Source organism: Delphinapterus leucas, chromosome 10, assembly GCF_059928025.1.
Source record: "Delphinapterus leucas isolate spDelLeu-1000000601 "Yukka" chromosome 10, BTC_Dleu_Yukka2, whole genome shotgun sequence".
NCBI classification, from domain to species: domain Eukaryota; kingdom Metazoa; phylum Chordata; class Mammalia; order Artiodactyla; family Monodontidae; genus Delphinapterus; species Delphinapterus leucas.
The window spans coordinates 31,817,651-31,840,550 of NC_143138.1; the positions used below are offsets into that span (position 1 = coordinate 31,817,651).

At 51.3% G+C, this 22,900-nt stretch overlaps 2 protein-coding genes across 16 annotated transcripts in view; one reads left to right on the forward strand and one right to left on the reverse strand.

Annotated features, from left to right (window-relative positions):
- Positions 1-10,647, reverse strand: part of TMEM63B (transmembrane protein 63B) — a 23,857-nt gene extending 13,210 nt beyond the window's left edge. For 2 of the 12 annotated variants that reach the window (XM_030759664.2, XM_089918673.1), the window contains exons 1-6: positions 10,433-10,646; positions 9,821-9,942; positions 3,579-3,761; positions 3,220-3,299; positions 2,915-2,953; positions 1,424-1,514 (exon numbers count right to left, since the gene is read on the reverse strand). In XM_030759664.2, coding sequence (XP_030615524.1) covers positions 1,424-1,514; positions 2,915-2,953; positions 3,220-3,299; positions 3,579-3,737 — 369 coding nt within the window. In that variant the 5' untranslated portion in view covers positions 3,738-3,761; positions 9,821-9,942; positions 10,433-10,646. The other 10 variants (XM_089918666.1, XM_089918667.1, XM_089918671.1 and 7 more) reach the window with 10 other exon arrangements.
- Positions 10,028-22,028, forward strand: MRPL14 (mitochondrial ribosomal protein L14). Of its 4 annotated transcripts, XM_022582010.3 has the most exons (4): positions 10,084-10,163; positions 14,462-14,532; positions 19,063-19,154; positions 21,543-22,028. In XM_022582010.3, the coding sequence occupies exons 2-4, from the start codon at positions 14,494-14,496 to the stop codon at positions 21,907-21,909; spliced, it is 498 nt and encodes a 165-aa protein (XP_022437718.1). In that variant the 5' UTR covers positions 10,084-10,163; positions 14,462-14,493; the 3' UTR covers positions 21,910-22,028. The 4 variants fall into 4 exon arrangements, with proteins under 4 accessions (XP_022437719.1, XP_022437718.1, XP_089774801.1 ...); XM_022582011.3 differs by lacking the exon at positions 14,462-14,532 and having other exon boundaries at positions 10,028-10,163; XM_089918675.1 differs by lacking the exons at positions 10,084-10,163; positions 14,462-14,532 and adding an exon at positions 10,542-10,742.
- Positions 22,029-22,900: the final 872 nt, after the last annotated feature.

Consider the following 22,900-nt stretch of genomic DNA (forward strand, 5'->3'; position numbering starts at 1 on the left):
GGGGACAGAGGGCTATCGGCTAGAGTCCTCACCCCACCAGCCGGAGCCTCCCTTCCCCCTCAAGCCTGCCCTCCAGCCAACCCCGACCTCGTACCCACCTGCAGGCTGTGGCTCACCTGTCACAGCTCCCACAGTCCCCACAGAAACTAGCTCATCCCCAGAGAAGGGGACAGGAAAGGTGCCAGCCCTCAGAGAAGAAAAAGGACCAAGGCCAAAGGGGGTCATCGGCGGACGCTCGTGCCCAGAGTGCAGATCCCCACAAACACCCAAGGGGGCAGCAGAACTGGAGAAAGTCCTGCAGTTGTGTGGGCCAGGGTGGGGATGGGTGGGGTTCAGGGTTCTAGGAAGGGACCTCAGGCCTGCAGCTGACATGGCGAGTTTGCGACGTGGCTGCCAAGAGCAGAGGGGTGAGCTACGCTGCCCAAGGTCCTGCACCTGCCTTCCAGGATGCCCCAGAGGGACCGACCCAGGGTCACCGTGAGCTGCAATGTCCTGCTCTCAAGCCCCCAGGCTTGTCTTCAGACAGAGACCCCACTCAGGGCAGAGTGGGGATACGCGGGGCAGGGCCGGACAGGGAGACCCTCCCTCAACTTCCTACCGGGATGAGGGAGAGAGGTGCCCTCCAGCTAAGATGCAGGACTGTGCTACCTGTTGCCAACACCACCTGAGTCTGGGGATCATCTGGACACCACTGGCTGGCAGGGGTGATAGCTTTGCTTTGCCACTTACCAGTATGAGTCCAACTCGGGAAGCTGACAGGCTTCTGCTATGGCGGCTACAGGAGCTGCCGCCCCCAGGGCCCACAGCCTAAGCTGGACTGATCGGTGCCACCCTAGGGCCTGAGGATTAGACTTCTGGCCAGGATTAGAGTTCTGACCCCGGCAGAATGACAGAGGGCCAGGCAGGAGTGTGGTGTCTGACCTGAGAGGGGTCTGGGGTCCCCTTGCATCACCAAGTACATGCCTTGTCTACAGGGGCCCCTGCCCCTCAGCTCCAACCTACAAGCAGGTCAGCTGGCCCCAGGCAGCCAGGGGCTGCCAGCCTGCAACCTCTGAGCAGCACAATGGATTGTGTGTTTTGCTAGGTGGGCCTGGAAGGCTCATTATTACTTCTAGAACCACATCTAAGAAAACAGTCGTCCTTAGCATTGATCACTGGAGGCAGGCACAGAACTCTATCGGGGCAAATGACGTTTAGAAATCACAGATGCTCAACCTATGCTGGTTTGGAGGCTGCCACAGAAGACAGAGCCAGGAGTTCTGGGTTCAGGGGCTACCCCGTGGCTCTCGGACAAGCATTACCCTTGCTGAGGAGAAGGCCACACTCCATAGGCCCCTGACTCCGTAACACTGGAAGCTACAGGCTGCGGAGCCCACCTGCCCTGGAGGAGGGGGTGATAAGAAGTTGGGGGGACGGCACTCACATTGTCTCTTTGGTCAAAGTCGACGGAGCTGGAGACAGACGTGAGACGCTCATACCGGTCATGACTGTCCCCGTGCATAGCTGAGGCCACACTGGGGGTGGGGAGATGAGAGATCAGAGAGCTGGTGAGTCCGAGTCCCTGGGGAGCCAGGTGAAGTGGGTGGGCTTTCACTCCAGAGCTCCAGGGTCCAGACAAGGCACAGAAAGCGCAGAGGCAGAAGCGGGGATGAGTGACTGCCCTCTCCCTGCCTCCCTTAAACCCGCCCCTTCCCTTCAGGGGACCCGGGGGACCTGGGGGGCACTGACGCAGGGCATGGGGGTGAAGGGAGGGGGTAGTGTTCATCAGTGCCCCGTGGAGGTTGAAGGAAGAGTGTGAGCCGGCCCTGCAGTTCCGGAGCTGACCAGTGGGGGACGGGGGCGCAGATCCCACACGGGGCACAGGGCAGTGGAGGGGGTGTGGTGAAGGACAGGCTGGACCAGGAGAGCCCTAGAAGGCCCGGGGGTGAGGGGGGCTGGGGGGGTGTCCTCCACCCTCCCTGTTCCCTGACCCCAGCAGCTGCCTCAACTCCAATGCCAGGCCTATAGACTCCAATGCCAGGCCTATAGGCTCCAATGCGAGGCCGATAGACTCCAATGCCAGGCCTATAGACTCCAATGCCAGGCCGATAGACTCCAATGCCAGGCCGATAGACTCCAATGCCAGGCCTATAGACTCCAATGCCAGGCCGATAGACTCCAATGCCAGGCCTATAGACTCCAATGCCAGGCCGATAGACTCCAATGCCAGGCCGATAGACTCCAACACCAGGCCTATAGACTCCAACGCCAGGCCTATAGACTCCAATGCCAGGCCTATAGACTCCAATGCCAGGCCTATAGACTCCAACGCCCGGCCTATAGACTCCAATGCCAGGCCTATAGACTCCAACGCCAGGCCTATAGACTCCAATGCCAGGCCGATAGACTCCAATGCCAGGCCTATAGACTCCAATGCCAGGCCTATAGACAGAGATGGTGATGGACACAGAAGGCCAGACTCAGAGCTTCTCCGGCAGCCCCCCTCCCAGGCCTCCAGAAGGGGTGCGCAGGGAACCCTGGAATAGGAAGAACTAGCTGTTAGGGGGTGAGAAGCCACTGGAGACACCCAATCTTGTCTCTGCAACCAACAGGACGACTATACTGTGGGTTCTCGGGAGGATGGCTCCTCCACCCCAGCGAACCAGGACTGCTGAGGCCTGCGTGTGTGGGGCACAAGGGGAGGGATTTCTCCCAGGCTGGGGGCCAGAGGAAGAGACGGGGGAGTGCGGCAGAGACAAGCTGGGGAGCCCCCTGCTCTGCAAAGCACATCACCTGCGTTAATCCGAACACAAGCCTGCAGAGGAGAAAGCTGAAAAGAGAAACCGGCAACGTGGCAGGAAGAGAAGAGAAGCATGAAAGAGAAGAAAAGGGAAAGCTGGTTTAGTGGGGATGAGGGGGCTGCTGCCCCACATACTATTCCTGTTCCACTCGGTCCCTCTCCTGCCGCTGGCGCCTGGGGACAGAGAACAGACAGGGTTAGCGGGGGCAGGGGTGTGTCTCCAGGGACTGGCAAGGGACAAAGGCCCAGCTGTGGGCCCTCATGCCCACTCTGGAACCAGTCCCTCTTCATCCCCCCACCAAAGAGGATGAGAACGGGCTGGCTCTCCTCCTCTCCCCGAGGAGTGTGGACGAGATGTGTGGGTGCACGTGTGCTGTGTGCGCATGTGCGTGCACACGCAAGCCTGTGTGTAGGGGTAGCGGCGGGTCCCGGAGCCTTACCTGTCTGCATCTGTCACCAAGGCCAGCCGCCCATAGTCCCAGGCCACCTTCCGGAGGATAGAGAACAAGAACAGCAGTGCCTGAGGAAGGAGAGGGTGGTTGGCAGGAGGAGAGGCCGTTCACCCCCTGGACTAGCCGGGACGGCAGGGCAGAGGGGCAGAATTTTTGTCTTAGAAAGGGATGACTCTGGCTGGGGAGAATGGTCAGAGGCTAGGCTTGGGCTGGGTGATGGGCATTCCCTCCTGCAGTCATGCCTGGGGAGCCAGGGGCAGGTGGGAGAGTGGTTAGAGCTGCAGGTGTTGGCCAGCTACGTACAGGGTGTGAGTGCCAAGGGTGGAGGGTGGCATGTGGGCACTCACAAGGAAGCACATGAAGTCCAGAGCCAGCACGGTGGGGACGCCCCCGAACGGCAGGCCCTGCAGGACGGTGCTGCGGATGCGGGCGCTGTAGCAGTAGTCCTTGGGATTGCTGTTGTTGAGGGCTGTGGTGCCCAGTGTGGCCAGCAGGAAGGGCAGCATGGCTGCTACTGCCGCATGGTCCTCCTGGGAAGAGGGCAGAGCAGTCAGCTGGGCTCGGCCCCTGTCCCCCTCACGGTTCTGGTCATGGCTCCGGCAGGATGGGCGTGGGCAGGGGACAGTGAGGGCAGATCCCGGGGCTGCCTGGGTGGGTGGAAGCTGTGGCCTCTGGAGATAAGGGCCTGGGGAGGAGAGGGTTGAGTCACATGGATTTACCTTCACTGGCTCTCGGGATGCAACCCCACCCTGGATCTAGAGAACTTGGCTCACGTCTGGACTAGGGAGACTGGTTTTTCTAAGCTGGAAGCTGTCTGTGAGTCTCTAGCATTTACCTCCATACACACACATTGCCTCTCCCTTCCCTCTCTCTCTTTCCCAACACAAACTCTCTGCCTCTGTCTCTGTCTGTCTCAGGCAGGGGGCAGAGCTGAGCCTGAGGGAAGATGGAGAGGGTTCTTAGGTCTAAGTGGAGGGGTCTCTAGACCAGAGGAGGATGGGTCAGGAGCCAGTTACCTAATCCTGATCTTTTCTTTCTACCCCTATTAGAAAAATGGCATGGTTTCATTTGTTCAGTTTTCAAGTCTGTTAATCACCTTCCCAATACAATTGGCTTCAAAATAAGATGTTCAGCTTTAGAGTTGTCCCTCTGTCCTCAGAGTAGGGGTCTGAGGATGGAGTCAGAGTGGGAAGTCCATTAAAAAGCAGGACTTCTGGGGCTTCCCTGGTGGCGCAGTGGTTGAGAATCCTCCTGCCAATGCAGGGGACACGGGTTCGAGCCCTGGTCCGGGAACATCCCACATGCTGTGAGCAACTAAGCCCGTGCACCACAACTACTGAGCCTGTGCTCTAGAGCCCGCGAGCCACAACTACTGAGCCCCCTCACCACAACTACTGAAGTCCACATGCCTAGAGCCTGTGCTCTGCAACAAGAGAAGCCACCGCAATGAGAAGCACACACACCGCAACGAAGAGTAGCCCCCGCTCGCCACAACTAGAGGAAGCCTGCGCGCAGGCTGCAGCAACGAAAAGCCAATGCAGCCAAGAATAAATAAATAAATTTATTTAAAAAAGTAATCTCTGAGAGATTAAAAAAAAAAAAAGCAGGACCTCTGGGTTTGTGTGACCTGCCTCACTCGCCCCAGCTACACCTGTTTACCCTCATTCTTTTTCCTGGGCCACGGCAGCAACTACACCTTTCCCCCCTCCAGCCTCCTCACCTCTTTCCAATTTTCTTTGCACCTGAGTTGTGAGGACTACAACTCCCAGAGTGCCCTGCTCCTGCCCCTGGAGCAGGGCAGGCTGGGAATGCCATGCCCTGCAGCGAGGTTCTCCATTGGCAAAGGAAGGGAGAGTGGGTGGGGGCCTCTCATCTGGCCCAAGCCCCCTGCAGCCAGGGTAGTGTCCTCCGGCCTGGTTCCCTGCCACTGTCTGGTTGTCCAGCCCTCTACAGTCTGGTGGATGGGTAGGGAGGAGGAGGAAAGGGGCAGCCAGCCTGGATGCCTGGATTCTGGAAGTGCCTGGGGACCGAGCTGAGCCCGGTTCTGGGGAGGCCCCTGGGACGGAGGAGAAGTGTGGCCGTGGCACCACCGCCCCACCCCCATCCTACTGGAGGGCCCCTTCTGCTGACAACACTGAAGCTCTGCTTTGTAGGTGTGTGTGCGTGGGGTCCCCAGGGAAGAAAGGAAACCAGGCAAAGAGAGAGAACAACAAACATAGAATCGGTGACTGCAACTCTGGAAAGCAAGCGTCCCCCAGCCCCCGGGGGTGGTTCGGAAGGTTTCTCCTGCCCACCAATCCCATATTTTCCCCTGCCTCTTCCTAACATTTCAGCTGCAGGGCAAGACGCACTAGCTCTCAGATGGAAGGGAAGCTGGGGTTGTCTGTGTGTCTCACTTGGTCCCAGGGAGTCTCTGAAAAGCCTGGGTTAGGAAGGCTAAGGGAATAACTGCCCTGTGTGTTATGCCTCCCTCTTCCTTTCCAGCCCAAGTTGCCTTAAAAAAAAAACAACACCATTAACTTAGTGATTGTAGCAGGTGCCATGTATGGAGCGCCCACTGTTTGAAGAATATATACATTTTTCATTTAATCATTGACACTCCAGAGTTGGATGTCATTGCCATTTTAAGGTGAGGGCATGGGGCTCAGAGAAGTTAAGTAGGTTTCCTGAAGTCATACTGCTCATAAAATAAGGGACCTGGGGATCAAACCTAGGTCAACTTCTTTCTAGAGCTTTAACAGTTTTCAGGGCACCTTGATGCTTTTCTGATGCGCCTAGAACAGGACTCTGCAGACTACAGAAGCTTCGATGAACACTCATTACGTGTTCCCTGGCTAGAGAACACCACAGCACTGTGAGAATGTGTGTGTTTAGGTGTGTAAACTTGTGTTGATATGTGTATCTGTGTGTGTGCGGGGTGGGAGGTGGAGAGCTGGGTGACTACATGGCAATCCACGGAAATGAAGAGAGTCGTTGGTCTCTAAGTGGGGGTGTGTATGTGGGTGTGTCTGGGAGCCTTGGTATGTAAACATAAGGTGCACCAGGAAAGGTTAAAGGTAGGTATAGGTATCTTGCTGTGGTAACTGGGGGGCCTCTACACAAGTCCCCCCTGCCTTAAGTCCCAACTCTAATGCACTCCAGAAATCGATCCAGCCCATACCCACTCCTTGCCTGTTTCTCTCCAAAACTCCAAGGCTCCACCAGGCCAGAATGTAATGGGTACAAACCCCTGGAGCAGCATCCCCCTTCCATTCTATCCTCTCCACTCCAAGAAAGGTGGAACATTCTGGGAGCTCCTACATAAGGGGACCCAGTAGAGTAGGTGAGGGTCCAGGTACGTGCTTAGTAACTGAAGTCACCAGGTCCATCTGCTGCCTCCCTCTTTACAGTCACAAAGCACTCTCCCCTCTGCAACTGCACTGCTCTTCCCACCTGCACCAACAGGAAGGCAGGGCACACTCCCCATTTGACAGGGCAGGAAGCAGGGACTCCAGTGGAGAAGCCACTCACAGGGAGGTCACAGGGCAGGAAAGGGTGGAGCCAGGGCTGGTGGCTCAGCTTGCTGACAGGGTACTCCAAGCTCTTAATTGTGGAGGCGGGGTTGCTGGGCTCAATTTCACCCGGAGCAGCTGCTCTCAAAGCCTTCACTGAGAGCAGATGAGAGAAGGGAAGAGACTGAGGCAAAATGTTTGGGGGAGAGAGGGGCAGTTTATCCACTCCACAGGGTTGCCTGAGCAGTGGTATCCCAGAATTTCTCTAGCCTGACACTGAGGCTTTAGCTGGAAGTGTGCAGGGAAAGTGAATCGAGGATTTTATTTCTAGCTAACTGATGGTTACTTTATCATCAAGAAGTGTTTGCATGGTGGGGGTGGGGTGGGGAGGGAGCTATAAATTAAAAGTTCTTTTCTTAAAGAGTTATTAGGAAAGATTTAATTTAGGGCTTGGGATCATAGGAAGGCAGTGTGGTCTGTTGGGAGGAGATGAAGATGGAGGCTAGTTTTGTTACTATGTAACCTGGGCCTCAGTCTTTCAATGTGTAACAAAGAAATATTAATGCTCCATCCCTACCAACTTCAGAGAGATGGTCAAAAATGCATCCACAAATGAGGATAAAAGTGGTAGGAAAAGAATGCATTTATCAAATACCTATTTAACTCGTATTTTGTGCCAGGCACTGTTCTAAGTGCTTTACAAATGTTATCTTGTTTACTCCCCATCACAACACTAGGAGGACACTGAGGTACAGAGAGTGTACATCACTTGTTCAATGGCACACAGCTAGTCTGTGATAGATCTGGGTATGGACCTAGGCAACCTGGCTCAAGCCCATGCTTTTAACCACCTCACTTTTCGGCCTCAGCCAACAGAGGAGCCACTTCCATCAGGATACTGGTGGTTGGGGGCTGGGGGTTGCCACCTACATCTCTGGAGAAAATGCCACATCCTATTTCTACCTGTTTGCCTTCCCTCTTGCTTCTAGCTCCCAGACCTTCCACCCTGGGTTTGTGATTCAGGTTCTGAGGCAGGTGTAGGGGACCAGCAACAGAGCCTGGTGGTTAAGAGTACAGGCTCTAGGATGAGACAGATCTGGCTTCTGACCTGGCGACACTACCTCACCACCCTGGGCCTCAGTTCCTTCGTCTGTAAATGGGGATAATAATTCAGTCATGTGCTTGTTTTGAAGGTTAAACAAGATGATTTAGGTAAAGCTCTTAACACAGTTCAAGGTACAAATGGATTCTAAAAAAATTAGCTACTGTTATCAATAAAGTGTGGAATAAAAGGGGTTGGTTTAATGAAGGAGAACTGGTAAAAAGCAAAATAAAACAGAATTTAATATGCTAGAACCCCTCAGTCTGGATGGGCTTCTTGTCTAGACCTAAGGGCTTACCCTGCTTTCAGGACTCTGCCACCGAGTGGCAGAGAATGTTTCCAAACTCTTCAAACAAACTGATCCATCTGTAGCAGGCTGGGAGGTGGGGGCATGGGAGGGTGGTGCTATGCCAAGATGGGTCAGAAGTTCAGGGTATTGATCCACTAACAGGCAGGGTGCCAGGCTCTTTACCTGTACTATCTAGTTTGATGCCCATGAGTAATCTCGTAAGGAGATGGTAGTAAACATACTTTTTAACTGACACTAAGGTTCAGACAAGTTAAGTAACTTGTCAAGGTCGCACAGCTAAAGAATGGCAGAGCTGGAATTTGAACCCAGGTCTCCAAAACTGTTGTAATTGGAGGGAACTTGTAGGATGTCCAAAAGGGGATTGTTAGCTACTCACCACCTGCCTTCTGCCTTGACACATCCCTACCCACCCACCCATAAGCCAAGACCCAACTGGGTGAGCCAACAGCAGGCCCCAGCATGTGCCACCTGGGGCATGCCAGGGCCTGGACCCTCTGGTACCCTGGAGGACAGTCATGCTGCCAGCACCCCACCCCCCCAGCCCCCGCTGAAAGCCTGACAGACACTGTCACTCCCCTCCTCACATGTTCCTGGGAGGCAGGTCTGGGGGCCCCTCCTCAGGAGGGGCTAGGGTGGCCTTACTCTTCCTGGGCTGCTGCAGACCCAGGGAGAGGCTAGAGAGTAGTATTGGGTACAGAAGTCCTGGCCCTCCCGCCTGTGCGCCCCCCTCCCCCCCTCCAGGAAAGTGGAGTGCTGAGCGGCCAGACCTCCACCCAGGGGACCCAGGCAGGAGGCAGCTCTGAGCCCCAAGGGCAGCCGGCCCCTCTGACTTCTCCTCTCCACTTCCCAAGCGTCCTTCTCTTCTGCGGAAGAAGGCGCCAAAGCTTTGGGACTGTCCTCCCTAGGTGGTCCAGCAGGCCAGGAGGGACAAAGCACACCGCCCCCGCTCCCCCCAACAGGGCCTTTGCCCCACTCCGGTTCCGAGTCCGAATCCTTTCCCCACCGCACCCTCCAACGCAGGCCCGGGCGGCTCATGAATGAACTGTACTGTATGGGGCGCAAGGAGAGGACACACTCCCGGGGCCAGTCGCCTCCCCAGTCCTCCGACCAGTCCCCAGACGGACCGGGGGCAGCGGCCGGCCTCGCAAACCCTGCCCTTGCCGAAGCCCGAATCCCTGCCCCGGGCCGGCTTCTGGGGTACTCGGCCCCTGGAGCAGGAGAAAAGATAAAAGACACCGAGGACACTGGACTTGGAGACCCTGGAATTCAAAACTCGGGGGCGGGGGCGGCAGATTCCCCACAGCGGCGGCGGGCTGATGGGGCGCTGCTGGAACCGCGGAGGGAACGCGCACCTGGACCGGGCAGGTGGGAGAAGAGTGGCGCTAGGGGGCCGGGGGCCGGGGGCCGGGGGCGGGGGTCCCACCCCTCAGATCTCTCGAGGGGTGGGGACAGAGGTACGTGTACCTCTGGACCCCCGGCAGGGGTCGGAGCACTCACATGATAGGCTCAGGACGGTGCGGGGCTGGGGGCAGCGCGCGGCACCCCTGGTCCCGCGGGCCCGGGCACCTCTGGGTCCCGCAGGAGGTTGAAGGGAGGGGACGCGCAGCTGAGACCGGGGTTTTTCTTTGGGTGGTGGTGGGATCCTCAAAGAAAAGAGAGGGGGCTGGGGAAGGGTCTCGTACTCACCCCCAGGCGCAGACTCAGCTCCGGCTCGGAACCCCGGGTTGGGGCGGGGCGGGGCTGGGGGAGGGGGAGGGGAGTCGCTGGGCGGCTGGAGCTCCGGGCTCCTGCGGCGGCCGCGGCAGTGTCTGGGGGAGGGGGAGCGGGAGGAGGGAGGGGGAGGATGAGGGGGCGGGGCCGCGCAGGTCCCTCCCCCCACGCCGGCACACGCAAGGAGCGGGCGCACTCTCAGATCGCCGTCCGCCTAGCTGGGTCCGACGCGCAGGCGCAGGGCGAGAGGCCGCGTAGCGGGAAGGCGGCCCTGGGCCTGTGGGGCCCCGCGGCAGGATATTCCAGGGCGGCGAAGGCGGTATGGAGTGGAGGGGGGAGGGGACGTCACTCTCGTAACTCTCTGCTTCCTCTCTCCCTTGCTTCCCCGCAGGAGGGGTGGCGCACACTCCGGGATGGGTGAGGAAGGGCCGGAGTGCGAGGATCGTGGGCCCTCTGGGGGTGGAGGAGCAGTGGGAGGGTCCCGACGGGGAAGGAGTCCTCTGACCCGGACCCTCCTCCCTCCCATACCCCAAGGGCGGCGAGGGCTCCGGTGGCCACTGCGACCCCGTGCCCCCGGCCTGCGCTCACCTGTCTTCCCGGGGACTGGGGCGGGCTGCCGCTAGGTCTCACGAGGTGGCCTCGGCCGGTCACTCTGGCGCGGCTGCTCGGGTTTGTCTACTTCTCTGTTTCTCCCTTTCCTTTCCCAGTCTGGGTCTTGAGATGACTTTGTGACTCTTTTGTCAGGCGCTTCTGTGGTGTGGGGAATGAGTCCACCGCTTTCACTGTCATGCCTATGAGTGGCTACCCTGGCTTCAGGGGTTTCCCTGGTTTCTCATTTCATCAGAGGCTGCACCTGCCAGGGATTAAGGCTGGAAGGAAGAGAGAGGAAGGAGAGAGGGTGTGTGTGTGCGTGTGTGTGTGTGTGTCCGTGTCCACAAAATAGATAACAGAGGCACATGGAATACCAACTTTTCCATGGGCAGTAAATGAACTTTGCTACCCAAAGAGATTGATGGACTCAATTTATAAAGAGGTTAACAAAAGAGCATATGACAGTCACCAGTCACCTCGGGTTACTAGGGAAAAGCTGGGAAGTTGGGAGATACTTGAACTTGGGCTACTGGACAGAGGAAGGGCACTGCCTACCTGGGTGTGTCTGGTTCTTGTGGCTGACCAGGTGTCTCTGCTGTCTGCTGGCTTTTTCAAGGGTTCATTAGTAGCTTGTGTAATGCAGCTGTAAGGTTTTGATGCAGTTCAAACTGAATTCCCATTCAAACTGAGTCCCATCAGTTAGTTGGAAATCACTTTAGTGGATCATGGCCATCATTTAAGAAAAAATGAAGTAGAATAGAAAATATCAGAGAGCATTGTACTTAGTAAGGGTAAGTATTGTTTCTGGACGCTTGCTTCAGGTATACACACGTGTGAGTGTGTGAGTATTAGGAGGTGTTATGCAGTGCGTTTCTGTGTGTCACAGAAAAGTCTGAAACACATTGGTTTCCTGTGTTCTCCCGTTTATGCTGTTGCTCCATCAGCCTGTGTTTAGAGTCATTTCAAATTGTCCACGAGGATGCAGTTAGCACACCAGGGATGTAGAATAAACAACAGAGTGGGTCTCTTTTTTCAGGGAGGTTACTATGCTAGAAGACAGTTTACCCTTCACTCATGGAAATACGTACAATGGAAGAGCAAGGATTTTTGTTGGGGTAGGAAGTAGGTTGCCTTCCTAAGAAGGCCAGAAAGGGAGGTGGGGTTAAGCTGTGTATGGTAGACTGCCTGGTGAGAGGAGTCTTTGTAGGTTTGAATTCTGGGAGCTGTTTTGGGTAGCAGCAAGACATTTAGATGAAAAGGAATCTGTCCTATTTGTGTTGTTGTTGTTTTTCCCTTTTATGGAATTGTCCGTTTTGCCCTTAGAGCTTCTTGGATGTATATTTTCTATGGAACTTTTTACACGTTGTATTGATTTTATGGTTGAAAATCTGGTGTGATCCATTGCCAAGTAGCCCTTGTAATGGATATGTGGAAAATGGAAATGGGAGTCCGGAGTTACCTGGGTTTGGGACCCCTGAGGATCTTTTTAATAATGCAGTTAGGTGTGTTAACATGTGGTGGATTCCAGATCTATTTCTGCCTGTGCCTAATTAGGGTCACCACATACTAACAGACAGAGAGAAGAGGAAACATTTCAGAAAGACCGAAATGAGAACTGAATGAAGTACACCGTGGAATCCATGAAGGAACAATGGCCAGAATGTTTTATTAGTGCCCCTGAATATGAAGGGTAACAACCTTCCCTGGAGCCCATTTTTTTAGGTGCTCTGTTGAGCACTGAACATAATGATTTAGACTCGCCTCATCATCTCGAATCTTACAAGATGCAAGAGTCCTTTGAAGCCTGTCTTACCCCACTCCCGTCTTGGGGGATTATGACACCTGGACCCACATAAGATGGATTTTCCTGTTGTTTTCGTTACTTGGATAGTTTTTATGGCCATGTGGGAACTTGGGAGGGTCTCAAAAATCAGGTTACGATTGATCCTTTTTTAGAGGCCGGTGGGTTGTTCTGGTTCACCCTGGTGTGATTTTACATGTGTATTAACCATGACAACCAGCTTGTAGGAGAGGGCTATGATTCAGATCCCAGAAATGTTGTTCTGGGTCAGGTAATATGCTCTCTTATTAAGAAAAGTGCCAGGTAGCTTATTATTCACCAGTGAAACACAACTCAGAGTGAGAAAGTCTCCTTGTCGAAAACTTAAAAAAAAAAAAATCATCTATGTCTTTAGAAAAGAGGGAGTGCTTTTCCTAGTCTACTTTAAGCTGAAAGACACTTTCAGGACTGAGTGATCTTAAAGAGACATCCATAGTGCTGCCCTGAGAATCAGGGAGTGAGACTGTTCTCCCTGGTCAGAATCTGGGAAACAAACTGTTTATGCTGCAGACCTGGGCCCTACTGGTTAATTCAGAGAGGGGTTCTCCCACTTGAAAAACCATCCCTTACGTGAGTGAAGCTAAAACACGTTCATTTCTTTGCCTCTTTGCTCTTACCAATGACCCTTGCTTGACAGAGTCACTGAGGCCTGGAGTAGCGGATTCCAAGGAAACAGACTTGGCAGGAGAGGAGGGGAGGGGGGGTGGAGGAGACACCCTTTCTTTGGGCCTTTCATCCCACCCCCATCCCCCTGCCTGCCCACCTGACATCTCTATAAACCTGGCTCCTTGCCACTGGCTTGGTAGAGGTACTAATAGGAAAGAAATATGTACGTGATTAAGTAGAATTTACCTTTGCCTTGTGCAGTTTTTCTGAGTTAGACCATACCAAGAATGTTATAAGCTTATTTCTGGAACTATAGGTGTTTGCACACCTGTGAGGTGGGGATGGCAGGGGAGCAGAGCTAGAAATAGGTAAGATCTACACATTGAAAAACCAACTTGAATAATGGAGAACTGTCAGATATTTTTAAGAACCACGATTTTAAATCTGTAACAAGGTGGAGCAAACAAATATACAGGTAAATAAACACGTACAGTTAACCAACAGATAGAGACAAGAACCCTGGAAACGTTTTTTTCTTTGTGAACCAGATTGAGAACTGGGGTCCTCACTGGTAGCCATGGTAGAAACAGCCCATGGTGCTAATGAGGGATTGCTATTGCTTCTTGATAGTAACGCTGTGAAAACTCACACCTTTGCAAATGTATCAGAGTCAGCTTCAGTGTTGGTCCTAGGCTGTGCTGTTTGTGGTGCAGGTATCTATTGAAAAGACAGCTTTTTAATTCCTGAGTTTTAAAAGATTATGTGGCAGCTTTAAGAGAGGAGAAAGAATACTTGCACTGTGTGGGGTGTTTTTGTTTCTGTGAAGTCTATTAGTGGTTAAAGAAGCACCTTAGCTGGGCAAGTATTGTGCAGGGTGTAGTAGAAACAGCCTTCTACCCTTCTTCCCTTCCTAGGACAAGCTGACAAGTCGCTTAGCAATTCTGACTTAATTTCTTCACCTGCGAAATGGCACTTACTCTATTGAACCTTCAGAACTGTTCAAAATCCTTAGGAATCAACCCTCCCCAAACTGCTGCTCTTTGTTATTTATCTTTCTGTTTCCACTGGGTGCTCAAGAATGAAATCAACCAAGAAAGTGATCTGTGTGAAAGTACTTTGAGAAGTGTAACATGTATACTTACGTGAGGTTAAAAAAACTCACAAAAGATGTGTTTTAAAAAAAAAACAACAAAACAATTCACAAAACTTCCTGAAAGAGAATCCTTCCGGGACAAATCAGTAATGAGTATTTAAGCAACAAACACGAGTACTTTTTGGTCCAGAATGATTGGGGCAAAACCTGCAGGAGATGGGAAGGGCTGTCAGCATGACAGGGCAGAGGGTCCAGGGAGTTCCCTTTTGTTTTTTGTTTCCTCGAAGCTGCCAGGCCTCTGCTTTTTCCTGCTTTAATTAAGGACATTTATATCCTTACACTAGGCAGAGTTTGTCCGTTTTGTGGCTGGGCTGTGCACTTGATTTCTCCTAGTGTTTCTTTTCACTTCTGTCACTTACTAACAGAATCTCCTTTAAACACTCTTTTGCAGTTGGGCTGAACTTTTTGTTTTGTCTCTTTTCTTTAGAACCTGTTTCTCTTGAAAGGCCTTTAAAATTTATGAAACGTGCCAGGCACCTAAAGATGGAAACTGTTCAGGTAGGGACAATGTATAAATATATGTGGATCTGTGATACTAAGTACAACATTTTGCTGATTCCTAAAGTTCAAGTAATGGTACTTTCTAAGTTTTCACAAAGCATCAGGCTCTTTCTGTCTGCTTTTCTAGTTCAGTCTCTATGTATTACAATTAGCTAAAAATGAGCTCTCAGTGTCTAGGAAGCTCCCCCAAGTTACTGGGAGCCTGGGTGAAGGGCACAAGAAAAACCACCAACCCACCAACATGGAGCCTGTCTGGAGCTGGAGGATGAATTGAAATTGCAGATAAATTTTATACATTTAACAGATACTCACTGAGCTCCATTTGTGTGCCAGGCACTGTTCTAGGTCCTGAGCATGTAGCGCTGGACGAGACGGGCACGGTCCCTGCTCTCACGGAGCAATGTTCTTCCAATGGGACCTATAAGGTGATGCCAAGTGAAAAACTCACCTGTGTGTCCCTAAAATCTACAGTCCTCCCTGGCCTCCAGAACTAAAGGGAGATCTTAAAGTTAAACTAAGATTTGAAGTAAGCACAGCTCTTGGATTGTATTAAGTAATTTCTGTCCCTCTCCCTCTCTCACTGTCTCTTGCCTTCCTTCTCTTGCCCTCCCCATCCCCCCACCCCCAGAGGTTATTATTCACACTCTAAACCTGGATGGCAGTACTAGTGCTGACCAGGAAGTGGCATGAACAGCCATCTCTGGCGCTGGAGTCTTCCGAATACCTGGCCTCCTCTGAGTGAGAGGAGAGGAGGAAATATCATTGGAGTTAGCTTCCTGTGCAAACACAGGACTCAGAATAACATTGCTTGTGAGACAAAGCACTCTATACAGACTGATTTGAAGTGAATCAGGGCCTATGTCTACAGGATGGATTTATCCTAGGAAATAACATCAAGGTCAGTCAGTTGCTTTGAAATAAATTGCAGCCCTCATTACTCTTACCTGATCTGAGCCAGTTGTTTAGTGGTACAATGGTGTTTTTTCACAGTGGGCAGTGTAAGCACCAGACCGAGGAGATGATTCCAGGGGCCTGTAGACATAGCATGAGCTAATCCTCTCATGACCAGCACCATGGTTCTCCTAAAGCATGTTTGCATGTGATGTGCTGGTTCCCGATATACGGATGAGATCTCTACAGTGTTTGGATTTCCCTGTGTCGAGCCGTGGGTGGGGGAATCTGTCTTTCTGTTGGCTACCTCATTTATTTTATTCAACAAGTATTTATTGTACTCCCACTCTGTCAGGACCTGCTGGGATCTTTTGCAGGGGTGACAGTGGAGGGGACCACAGACTTTTTTTGTATACAAATATACAAGTATATTTGCTTCTTTTATGCTTTCAAGTTCATAGGAATGCTTACTGCTGTCCATTTGATGTCTTTAAGTCCTTTGGGTCTGGAGGTCACTATCAGATCCACCAAAGAGCTAGTGAAAAGTCTTTGAATTTGGTCTTTTCTTGTGAAAATGGAGGTGCTCCCTGCAGCCGTGAATGTATTACTTTTGTGTTTGAGGGTAGTACAGGTAATCCGGAGTCTGTGTGATTCCTGAGCTCCTATAGTGAGTTCAGATGCCATGTTGTCAAGATCTCTGTGGTTTCTGTGGGTATTGAGTAGCAAGAACTAGAATGTTAAGGGCTCTCAGCCTCATCTCCAGAAGTAAAAAATTAAAATAAAAATCCAGAGTTATTCCATGTCTGAGTTTGGATGGTGAGCATTGGAACAGTGAGAGTTCCTTTGGCACAGGACGCCCAGATGTCCTTGGTGTGCAGGAGGGGTGACAGCAGATGCCGTAGCCTTACACGGAGCTGCTCGCAGGAGGTGTGTTTGGGGCCAGAGCAGCTTGGTTGGGCAGAGATGGACCCAGGTTGTGGTGGTGGCTTCTCAGCAAGGCAGAGAGAGGGGGCCTGGGTGTGGTTTGTGCACAGGCTGGCCTGCAGATTTTAGGGAGGTGCCTTGAATGGTGGGGTTTGCTATGCCCAAGTTGGGAAAGTTCTGGGAAGCCTCCAGGCACTTCTGCACTTCTTGGACTCACATAAATGCTCTGGAGGAAGCGATGCAGTGTGGAGAGGCTGGATGTTGCAATTCTCAGGAGAAGGAATGTGGGTGGCGCTGGACTAACCTTGAGGGCTCTTTGGAGGAGCCGAGGAGCCTCTTTTCTCCCAGGGAGTGAGAGTAGGGGCCCGCCAGTATCAGATGGGAAGGCTTGGCTGAGATTGGACGTAACTGCAGCCTGGACCAGAAGGACTGCTTTTCAGAGCTACTTTTTTTATTCCGTTTTTTTAAAGCCAATTTTCCATTATTGCTCAGAGTGTGGAGCTCTTCTTGCCACCTACACTTCAAATTGTATTCAAAACCTGAATTGGATGAAAGTGAATGACTTTCACCTGGTGCTTGTCTACATTTCAGTTGATTCAGCAAGCACTGAGTTAGGTCTGAGTAAAATGTTCACGTGACATCAGTATTCTTGATGGAACAAGGATGATCTAACAGTTGGAAAAATATTAATATTTAAGTTAAAGTTACCATGTTAACTGTGCTGATTCAGAGGGTGGGTTCAGGAAGCCGACTTCTGGGATTCAGATTTCAGCTTTGTCACTCCTAGCTGTGCGACTTGGGCAGATTATCTAACCTCTCTGGGCCTCATTTCCTCCTGTATAAAATGGGGCTAATAATAGTGTCCATTTCGTAGTTTTTGTGAGGCTTAAATGAGACGATAATGTAAAGCACTTAGACACATTATAACTAGTCGATACGTTTTCATAAAGAAAGAAAGAAAAAGACCAGGTGACCCTCAAAGCTGCTTCTCACCCTGAGTTGCTGTGTGAAGTGGGCTTTTTACGGCAGAGTGAGGCCGTAGGGTGTGGAGGGAAGACCCTTGGACCTAAGCTGAGTCCACTTCTGGTTCTGCTTCTGCCCTTGGCTAGTTATGGGGCTTTATGCAAGTCCCTTCCTCTCTCTGTATCTCAGTTTCCTGATCTTCGAAACGGGACGTGATGTGATGACGATGGTGATGGAGAGGGCTAATAGGTATTGAGGGTGTATTGAGTGCGGGCATCATGCTCTGTGCTTTGCGTGGCTTACCTCAGGACCGTCTTGTGAATAGGTGTTACAGGTGGGGAAACCCCATGTTACAGATGGGGAAGCCGAAGCTCATAGCTCCTTCTCCAGGGCTACCAGGCTGTGAAGGTAAAGCTGGCCTCATCTGATGGTCTTTGATTCTGTGTGTCAGATGTTAGTAGTTCTGTAAGTAGGCCGCCTTCTTTTGCATATGTTTCTGATCATATTTACATTTTGGCCAACGCTTCCTGGGTTGTCTTAAGGAAAACACTGGCGAATAAGTTTGAGGTTTGAGGCTAAATTGTAGTTAATAAGCATTTCTGGAGTGTTTAGGTATTTCTGTGAAAGTAAATAGTGAGTTTTCCCCCACCATTATTAAATAAACTCTTATCTAAGGTGCTTTGAACTTATGCAAGGCAAAGCTGTGTGTAAATACTACAGTGGTAGAGGCTTTCTCAGCAGAGCTCTTGAATGAGGCCCTCTGTAGCCAAACATGTGGGTGGAAAACAGGCATGTCTTGCAGCTGGAATTCCCAGCTGGCTGTAGGTTTTTCTTAAATATTCCCCTCACTGGTGCCCAGGTGTTTCAGGAACCTGGGGATGGCCGTATAGGTTGGTGCTAGGGAGCACAGGGTTGAGGTTCTGCAAGCTGCAGTCGCCAGTGTTGGGTTGGCATTTGCTCTTTTGTCTCCAGCTTGCTCTCCCAAAGCCCACTTTCAGCTGCAGTGTAGGGTAGGTAGTTTTTCTTTTTTTCTTTCTTTTTTTTTTTTAATTGGGGTATAGTTGCTTTATAATATTGTGTTAGTTTCTGCTGTACAGCGAGTAGGTAGTTTTTCTGTGTTACGTTATCATTTGGGAGACCGACCCAAATATAGGCCTTGGTCAGTGACTTGGCAAGGGCATCCTTTGGCACTACTTTGCTAACCTTGAGCTGTCCAGGTGTTCTGGCTTTTACATTTGGGGGAAAGGTGATGTGGTGACAGACAACGTGGGCAGCTGCTCAGATAATCTACTTTCCTCCAGGGTGTAAAAGTTCTGGTTTCAGGAGGCACACGAGTGTCAACAAGGGGCCAGTGTGCAGGTTTTCCTCTGTGGAGGATGTGGGAAGTGCTTCCTGCCTGGGTGTGTCCCAGAGGATTCGTGCTGTGGAGGTGACATAATTATGAAGGCATTCTCTGTGCTGTTGTGTAACCTACAGCGAGAACTGTGGTGGGCCATTCCAGCTCTCTGACCCCAGTTAGAACATGAATCAGCAGAATTGCAGCTGGAGTTCCATCTAATCATTTGCGTATCTTTTAACCACTAAGATTTATATTTAGTGACTAATGATCTTTTGCTCGAAGTGCCATCTCCCACACAAGTCCCCAAAAGTCTTAAAAAAGAAACAAAAACGCCAAACACCAAAAACTACTAGCTCTGAGTGTGGACATTGACTTAGAAATAAATCCTTTTCCCCCCTTTTTCCCTGCAGGATTTGCCATCTTGGGATCCCATGGCTTTCTTTACTGGGCTCTGGGGCCCCTTCGCCCACGTGAGCAGAGCACTGAGCCAACGCTGTTTCAGGTAACTTTTCCTATTAAGTTCTTAAAGCTGTGTCTTTGAGTAAGCCTCCTGTCAGGGTGGGGTATTGGTGACTAGAGTGGGAGTGGAAACTCAGGGAGGTGGGCTTGGGGTCAGGGAAATCCAAAGGCATAGATGGAACTGGGGTTTGGTCGGGCCAGGTGAGGGGGATAGGTAAGGAGGCGATATTGCTGTTGAGGATGGGATTGGGAATGGATATGGAGAATGATGAAACCTCCATCCTTGCCAGACTCTTATAGTGAATCTGATGTCTTTCAACCCTATCATTCCTCCAGTGCATTAAAACCTTCTCTTTTAAGAAAAGGTATATATATACCTTTTATATACGCTTTGTATATACACACACACATATATACACATATATATTCTCTCTATATACATATATGTGTATATATAAATATACACTCTCTATATACATATATATGTGTATATATATACATAGATATCCTCTCTATATGCATATATATGCATATATATACATTTTATATATATCTAAAGTATATATATACTTTAGATATATACGAGTATATATACTCATTCTTAGTCACATTGCTATACACCTGAAACTAGCAGAACATTGTAAATCAACTATAATATTTCACTTTTAAAAAAACATATAAATAAAAGGGGGGAAAACCCTTCTCTCTTAAAAATGGAATATATATATATATATATATTTTTTAAATCACATACTTATTACCATAAACTCAAGCATGATGGAAGTTTGACAACCTCTCCCCTCCCCATTTAGATGCTAAGCCAGGGCGGAGAGCACAGGTTGCATTCCTGTTGGCAAACATGCCTTTTGGCCTTGTTCATGCACTCGTTCTGCAAGTGTTTACTGAGCCCTGTGCCCAGGGTTGGTCATAGAGAGATGAATAAGAATTGCTTCCTGCCCTGGAAGAGTTCTCACAGTTGGCCATGGGAGCAAAGTTGGAAACAAATAACTCTAAGAAAATGTGACCAGTATAATAATAGAGGCTTGTACAGTTCTTTGGAAGGCCCGAGGCAGGGGCTGCTAACGGAGGAGGAGGAGGAAAAGAGGAGGATAGCAGCTGCCTTCCCAGAAGGCACATGGGGGCGGGTCCTGTCCAGGCCCCCAGGGAGGGCCAAGAGGCCAGGCACGCTTGGAGAGCTCCAGGGATTCCCGGCCATCGGGGCTCAGAGTGAATGTGTAAGTGGCAGGATAGAGGACCTCAGAAGGCAGGTACATAGAGGCCAGGTTGTTGACAGTGTATACAGTGGGGGAGCCACTGACCAGTCCTGAGCAGGGGAGTGGCCTCCATTTTATATTTTGAAAGGAGCTCTTCGTTGGCAGAGTGAGGTGCGCAGGGAGCTGGTTAGGACACTAACGGAATAGTCTTGGTGTAAGAGAGTGAGCTGCTGGATGAAGGAGGTGTCGACGGGGGTGGAGGGAGAGGACAGAGGTGTTTAGGAGTGGTGTCAGTAGAACGGGGTAGCCAGTGGATGGTGATGGAGAGAGGTTTATGGCTCAGGAGCTGAATTTTCTGGAGAAGCCATCATCTAGGCAGGAAACACAGCAGTGGGAGGAGGTTTGCAGGGGGAGGTGATGAAGTCACTGTAGGACCTACTGAGTTTGCAGCATCTGTAGGACATGTGAGGAGTTGGAGTGGAAATATAGGACTGGAGGATAGGAGAGAAGTGGGGCTGGAGATGGAATTTACTAGCTGGAAACAATGGGGATAGAGAACCTTGCCCAGGGTAGGCATGTGGAATGAGAGAAGAGGACGCCGGGTCACCCGGGAGAACACCAGCACTAGGGTCCTAGTGGCAGCAAACTAGAATTGCCACTGTCATCAGATGGCTTAGTAATAGCTTATCTGCCTTTAATAGGTACGCTTTATAGTGGGGAAAATACATTAAAACAAAAGATTGTTACCTTGACTTATTTTCAGTTTCTGCTATGTTGTGTCAAAGGACTCCCTTAACAGACACACTCACTTGTACCTTCTGGTTCTCAGCAACATGTAGATGGGACATTTGGTAATCAGCGTATTCTGGGGGAGCAGGTTTTGCAGGCTAGGCAGTGGGCGAGGCCTGGCCCATAAGGTATTCCCTTAATCCTCAGAGGCCTTTTGGAAACCGAAGGCTTTAAATTAAGTCTGCCATGCAGTTTGTTGTAACAGAATATCAGGTCCTCTTTAAAACCCATCCAGATCGAGGTCCTGACCCGGCAGCAGAAGCCGTGAAGAACTGTGAGGGCACTGCCTTGGGCACAGAGAAGCCTTCCCAGGCACCACCTCTGTCAGGGCCCTGCTAATGTGCACGCTGCCAAGCCTGGTCTGGCAGAGGCCTCTGCGCCCTGACCAGCAGAGATGCAGACCTCAGACTCTTTTCCTCTTCCGCCAGCACCACTGGGAGCCTTGGTGCAATTCAGAAGATGACGCGGGTGCGTGTGGTGGACAACAGTGCCCTGGGAAACACCCCGTACCATCGCCCTCCTCGCTGCATCCACGTCTATAACAAGAACGGGGTGGGCAAAGTGGGCGACCGGATCCTGCTGGCCATCAAGGGGCAGAAGAAAAAGGCACTTATTGTGGGGCATCGTATGCCTGGTCCCAGGATGACCCCCAGGTTCGACTCTAACAACGTGGTCCTCATCGAGGACAACGGGAACCCTGTGGGGACCCGAATCAAGACACCCATCCCCAGCAGCCTACGCCAGAGGGAAGGCGAGTTTTCCAAGGTGCTGGCCATCGCCCAGAACTTTGTGTGAACAGAGCCCAGGCACCGGCTGCCTGGGGGCTCATGGATGGAGCCGTTCTGAGAGCTGTGCCTCTGCTGAGAGGGAGCCCGGGGCGCAGTGTGCTGTGAGAAAATAAATGTTTTCCTGTACGTTTCTTCCTGAGCTTTCTGGGTGTGGCCATGGGGTCAACGGTACTGAAACAGTTAAAAGGTGCCCCGTGACGTGGTGGTCTTTGCCTGCAATAGCCTGTGAACTCACCCAGGATTATCAGGCTCTGGAAAACTGGGGTACATGCCAAATGCCAGTGTGTAGATATGCAATGGAATATCACTTTCTAGCCAGGCAAACTGTTTATTTGCCTTCCAGAGTGTCATCTTCCTGTGTCAGAGGGCCGGAGGTGCTAAATGGGTATGAAGGTGACTGGGTTGCTGGGTTAGCGTGAATGGAGCCGGGGGACCGTTTCCTCCAGCACAGCGTGGCCTCCAGCCTCCGAGAGAACCTGCACCGTGATCCTTCCTCCACCATGGGGTGCCCTCTGCTAGGCACCAGCTGCTTCTCTGTGCCCAGAGCAGACAGCTTCCTGCCTTGACTCCTGGGGAAATGCACTAGCTCCGGTGTTTGCAGAGCACCAAATCGTGGGCCTGTGCAGGGGATTCAGTGACAGTTTACCTCCCATTTGTTTGTTGGTCTCCTTGGGGAGGTTCTGGGGCGCTCCCTTAGTTTCTTTAAATGGGATCTCATCAACTCATTTCTAAAGTCACTCCTTTATTCATTCAGACTGTCCTGGGCACTTCTCATCAAACCTTCCAGTGGCCTCTGAGAGGCAGGTTGCATGATGATTAAGCACATGCTCTGTAGCCAGACTGCCTGGGTTCCAATCCTGACTCCACCACTTACACGTAATGCCTTTGGGCAGGTTATTTTGCTTCTTACACCTTCTGTTTCCTCACCTGTAAAATGGGTACATGGTAATGGTACCTGCTTGATACGGTGGATGTAAGAAATGAGTTCGTGCCTATGA